Source organism: Patiria miniata, unplaced genomic scaffold, assembly GCF_015706575.1.
Source record: "Patiria miniata isolate m_02_andy unplaced genomic scaffold, ASM1570657v1 HiC_scaffold_22, whole genome shotgun sequence".
In the NCBI taxonomy this organism is placed as follows: domain Eukaryota; kingdom Metazoa; phylum Echinodermata; class Asteroidea; order Valvatida; family Asterinidae; genus Patiria; species Patiria miniata.
The window spans coordinates 7,826,551-7,832,652 of NW_024037061.1; the positions used below are offsets into that span (position 1 = coordinate 7,826,551).

Sequence of the window (6,102 nt, forward strand, 5' to 3'; positions counted from 1 at the left end):
AGGCGCGTGTGTCCCCCCCCCCCCCCCACGCACCCCCGTAGCTACGCCGCTGCAAGGCAGATAAAAAAAAAAAATTTAACTCGTTTAAATGTTATTTTGCATTAGAGTATATTTCCAGTGATCAAGCGAACATATTTTTTAATGCTCTCAATGTCTGCAAGAAGTTTACTAGTTTGGGGTAAGCTCACGATGGTTTTACGCATTTGCTATGCATTGGTACATGGATGTGTAATGACACCTTTTTCCACACAAATTTGTTTGAAGAAAAAATCAATGACTAATCCAGGTTCTTGACTTCAAATGAAATAAATGAAGGCATATTTGTAATTTTTGGAAAAGTTTAACTCGATCTTTTGTTCATTGGAATAAGATGAAAAATACTTTTCTTGAAGTACACTTAACGTCTGGATCCGTCAATGACTGGTGTTTTTTCCAGGATGTCCTAGTATGTCTCGCCCACATCATCAGCCTAGTTCCGCCCCTCTGGTTGATAAACATACATCTGATTAATGTGCGTCTCAAAGCAAATGGGCACTGGCCTTTTCTAGCATGTATGTCAGCCAAATAAGCAGAATAAATTGATTGGAATGACTTCCCATTGTCATTTGTGTCTGCTTACTCCTCAAAGGACTGATATAAATATGTAAGCCCTAGAGGTATTATTAATATGTACAAAATGCCAAAACTAATTTCAGGAATTGTAGCTCACTTTAGAACAAATAAAAGCCTGATCAACACAGGGAAATCATATTGATTAAGGCATAACTTCAAAACAAACTTTGATTCATGAAAATACACATGTACTTGCAGATATCATACCGAATATATCTCATTACACTTTCAATCTCATTGCCCATGTATTCCCGTACACAATTTAAGTCTACAGTGATATTCCATGCCACCATCCCTTAACCAAACACGATACAGTTTATTACAACCCTCTACACACTGCCTGACACCTTATTTACCAAAGGCAGTAAAAACAGTAACCAAGACAACATCACAGCACAACCATTGCAATCTATATTGATCCCATTGTGATGTGACAATCTTGTCAATTAAGAGCAAGTAGAAGCTGAAGTTTAATATCACTGATGCAATTAATAGCACGGTAGATAGTGTGATGCCTCATTTCTATCAGGACATTTGAAGATCTACCGTCGGTAGCTGTTTGAAGATTGACTAAAAATCTGGTAAAAGTTACAAATTCTATCTTAAAAGACCATACCGTAAAGAGTGCTTATTTTCGTGAATGCTCGAAACCTTATATTTATTGTGACATTCAACAAATACAGCACTTCCTTGGAGCATAGATTTATGCAAGTGAAATATTTGATGGCAGCCGACCAGAAACAGAATGGAAACCGCAGGAGGGCTATTGGGCTCTAAATCAAAGATTCTTCAAGTAGGTTTTCTATTTATTTTGGCATTGTTTTTCGTTGAAAGCTGTAAACAGAGACGTCACTATGACCAACAAACATTCATTGCTGCAGACAATCGTGCACTTCAGACTTCTACATTTAGAAAGGAACAGGTCAAGTCTGCTGTCCGCTGTGTTAGCTACTGTCATGCTGATAACAACTGCCGATCTGTGAATTATCATAAAACAGAACAACTTTGTCAAATGAACAATTTGACAAGGATGAAAAATCCTACTGATTTCATTACACACTACGGCAGTGTGTACTTTGATGATGATGTAGACACATCTTTCTTCTCTCTGCCTCAGTTCAGAGGTTGTGAAGAGGTCCTTCAAGCTGGTCATAATGTGAGTAGTATCTACACGATATTCCCAGCTGGATTCAATGATGGGCTGCAGGTCTACTGTGAGATGGGGACTGATGGTGGAGGATGGATCGTCATTCAGAGGCATCAAGATGGCAGCGTTGACTTCTACCGCAACTCGACTGACTACCAGCTTGGCTTTGGCAGCTTGTCTGGTGAGTTCTGGCTTGGGAATGACAACCTACGCAGCCTGACTGAGACTGAAGGTAAGTGGCAACTACGAATTGACTTAGAGGACTGGGAGAATAACATAGCTTGGGCTGAATATGACGGCTTTCAGATACATGGAGACAACTACACACTCCAAGTCAACTCATACAATACCCACAGCACTGCAGGAGACTCGCTCACATACCACAATGGAATGATGTTTTCATCTAAAGACAAAGACAATGACATCTATGCACAATCCTGTGCCAAACTTTGTAAAGGTGCGTGGTGGTATAAAAAATGTTACCAATCTAATTTGAATGGAAGATTTGGGCAAGGAACTGCTTCGAGTGGTATAGTATGGAAAACTTGGAGGAACAATTACTACAATCTCAGAAGCTCTTCTATGAAAATGCAATATTTCTAGAACAATTACTTGTTCAAAAGTAAAAATTTGATTTCACAAAAGGAACAATTTTATCTGGATTTCTTTGGGGGCAAAGATGCTATGACGTGATCAAAAATTGGTAAAATGTTATTTTTGTATGGAAAAAGACCTGGTTTTTTATTCTAAATTCAGGATTAAAAAAGCAAGACAAATGTGTCAATTTTTTGTATGTTTTGGCATGAAATGTGATGTTATCTATGAAAATATAACAAAATCTAATGTAACGTTTAGTACAGTACGGAGTAACAAAACACGGTGACACTTAAGGCTGCTAAACTGACAGGCTCCTTAAGTATTGTTGATGTACCCTAACGTGGCGCACTTTTTTCGTCTTCGGTGCTTTGCTTGACCAATATTTCACCCTTAAATACCACAGTAAATAAAATTCCATCAAGCTCTAACATTTCCGCGCATAAATCGTACGTACCCGCAACAAAGTTCCAGAAAAGTTCCATTTTGGCGTACTTTTCCGATTGTACTTTGAAGTGCAAAATAAACCCTTTGAAATGCGCCCAAAATTAGGAAAATAATGTTCCGATAAGCTTGTAGTTGGGTATGTGAGTGGAGATATTGATGATTTATAAGAATTTATCAACTTTAAAGAAATTCTTAAATGTTAACGTTGGATTTTTTGAGATTTGTTCAAGTGCCCCACGTTAGGGAACACTCGGCCGAATTTGTGCCAATTTTCCGGACGCCACTGTCTTTTAATTTCAGACTAAATTTCATGATACTGAAATTGTTCACAAAGGTTCAACGGCAAGAATTATGAAGGTATTAGTCCCAGTATTTAACTGAATGAATTTGAAGTTTTTCAACAAAGAGGTTTGGCAACACTGCATGAGGAAAGACGCGGGAAACCTCGAGGTGCGCCACATTAGGGAACACCACTATACTCTAGGGTATATAGGTATACATGTACTATGCTTGCAGTATTATATGTGCAGCTTTTTAGTATTTAGTTTTTCGTTGATAAAAGGGTATGCACCCGTTAGAAGAAATAAATGGTACTATGTGTTGGTGCAATAAGTGTACGTATATGTTGGACGTAATAAGCGGTACTTGTATTAGTAAAATCAGTGTAAGCAGCTGTGATTGGAATAGCTAGTACTATGTTGGTAACATCAGTATGAGCAGCAGTATTGGTTGCATAATTAGAACCATGTTTGTAAAATTGGAGAATACAGCTAAATAGTTTGGCAAAATTTGCTTCAATATTACAACAACAGGGTATGCCCTGGGGTTAGAATTCAAATAATATTGGTTCCATGCTAATACATTAAGTCCATTCAGCCTTTTTTTAATTACCTGTAGAGCTTTAAGAATTGTACGATACTGCAATAATGATGTATAACAATTGGTAGTTTTTAATTTGTTTTAATAAGATCAACAGAATCTACAGCTTCACTTTAAATTCTTGTTGTTTTCCACATGATAAGAGAAATAACAGTAAAAGGAGGAAACCACTCCTAAATTCATTGAGCAATTTTTTTTCAGTCTTGTATCAAACAACAACAAACCTGACATATTGAAAATCAAAGGCCTTGCACTGCTGTATTGATAAAATATAGGAGCTATGGGACTTCATATGAGTGTTTTCATTGCTTACAAATAATAACGTCACGACGAGACTTTAATTAACTCCAATCAATTCCAATTCATTGCACTGAATTCACGTCTGTATTGTACAAACAATTCCTGGAGCAGCAACCGACCACACTAACAATAGGGGTGTCATATGAACACTTTGCTTTTGGAGATGACGAATTGTTATCAGATAATGTGACCACAAACATCCAATCAGCTTTCCAAAAGTCCAATAGGCTTCTAGGGTACTACAAGACCAACCCACATACCAAGTTAACGCTTACAATAGACCATGTGCCCTGTGACGTCATACCAACAGGCAACCGAAGGGCAACTGACGGGTAACCCAAACATTTTCCCACATTAAACACTTGATGACAACACTTTTACACCAATCACATTTCAAGGATCCAAATGCAGCGCAGAAGAGAACATTTTGCTGAAAGTCAAATCAAATCAAATCAATTCGACATATATTTTCACATTGACATCCTCAGTGACAATTCATATACGTATAAAGAAAATATTGATATACAAAACCTTATTCGCTGAACATATGTTAAATTTCAGTCACAGTCCTGCTGGACGTTTTCAACATTTTGTTTTGTCCAAGTAATCCGATTACTACCCAAAATCAAAAGTAAACGTACTTAGATCACAATATCATTTCTCAGAGAAGACTGCTCTATGCCGTTGTGCGGTGACAGTGTTTGCAATAATTAGAACAGTTAGTTTTGCAGCTGCATTAAATGATACCCTTATCACTACATCGGTATCAAAAAAGAAGGGTGAGCAGCAGCAGCCCTCCATGTAAACATACCTGTATAAATGTAAATGAAAAAGTGTAGAGCTTTGTACAGGAAACAGACAAATACAAAACGTAATTTGATTTTCTTTTGTAGTCACTTTTTTCTTTTTTTTCAGGAATGACTTTTAGAAATGTGTGACAAATGATCTACATGCCAGGTGTTTGAATTAGTAAACGTTTTGTACATAGCTTGTTGCTCATTTTTGGGTTATTTCAAAAAATATCAAATCAACTGTGTATTTAGGTTTTGACATGAACTGAAGACAAAATTATGTTATTTGTTTGTAGGTAGTTGTCACAAGTTAAGTTTAAATAGGACATTCACATTAACTTTGCAATTATTGAAGTGATTCTCATTTCAAGTTAACCATTTCGGGGATAACATTTTGTGTGAATTGTAGCAAATCCAATGTAGATTGACTGAATTATTAAAATGAGTGAACTTGTACTGTTATACCAGACACTGTACATACTTGTATATAAACTAAACATCAATGATCGATCCAGGCTCTTGAGAGGAAATGTAGAATTATTTGTTTGTATAATCTAACTTTAAAAGTACTTTTCTCAGTGTAAATCATTTTAAAATATCGAAAGGTTTAAAAATACATATTACTTAAAGTGAATGACAAAGTATTGTAATGCATGCCTGGATCTATCAGTGGTTAGTGGATATACACAATTAATTAGAATATGTAAGAGTTTAATAATAATACCATTATTACATGCACTGAAATATCTAATATATGACGATAATTTTCACTGCACAAAATAAATTATCGGCCGGAATGTTATTTTGATTTGTGTTTCAACAAACGTATCGTACTATGCTGCTAAAATTAGTGAGGCAAGCTATTGTAACGTGTCTGGGTGCGGTCAAGGGCTTTTCAGGGCGGATTTGCTAGGGAGAATTAGGTCGGGTGCTTGTGACAAATAGCTACGGACGTGGACGGCACACAGACAGACAAATGGCAAAGTAAAATAAACACGGACACAGATGTTGGGTTCAGGAACAATTCTTCTTGTGATCGATATAACTTTATTCCACTTTATTCCACTTACATCATTGCACGAGTCACTGGTCTGCCGCACAAGCTGTCCGAATCGTTAGCACGATCCTCTCAGTTCGACGCCCAGCTGGAAAGTGAGCGCGCTACTAAAAGCCCGCGAAAAACCTGGCTTGTTGCCCAATAACACAAGTACAACGCGCGTGTCACGTACGCAGCGCGCAGTGCAGACGTGACCCGGCCGTGTTCGTTACACCACCCCCTCCTTTAAGGGAGATGTGTCCTCACATCGGCCAATTTTAATTAATAAGCAAATC

The 6,102-nt window shown here is 37.3% G+C and overlaps 1 protein-coding gene across 1 annotated transcript; it reads left to right on the forward strand.

The window, feature by feature from the left end:
- The first annotated feature begins 1,642 nt into the window (after positions 1 to 1,642).
- On the forward strand, positions 1,643 to 2,153 carry LOC119729997 (ficolin-2-like). The gene is made up of 2 exons (XM_038202788.1): positions 1,643 to 1,991; positions 2,116 to 2,153. The coding sequence occupies exons 1-2, from the start codon at positions 1,643 to 1,645 to the stop codon at positions 2,151 to 2,153; spliced, it is 387 nt and encodes a 128-aa protein (XP_038058716.1).
- The last annotated feature ends 3,949 nt before the right edge of the window (positions 2,154 to 6,102 follow it).

Bases quoted from the DNA above. Each gene is read 5' to 3' on its own strand.
- LOC119729997 (XM_038202788.1), top strand. From the start codon at position 1,643: ATGAAAAATCCTACTGATTTCATTACACACTACGGCAGTGTGTACTTT. The intron at 1,992-2,115 runs GTAAGTGGCAAC...CAATACCCACAG, and splicing joins CAGCCTGACTGAGACTGAAG to CACTGCAGGAGACTCGCTCA.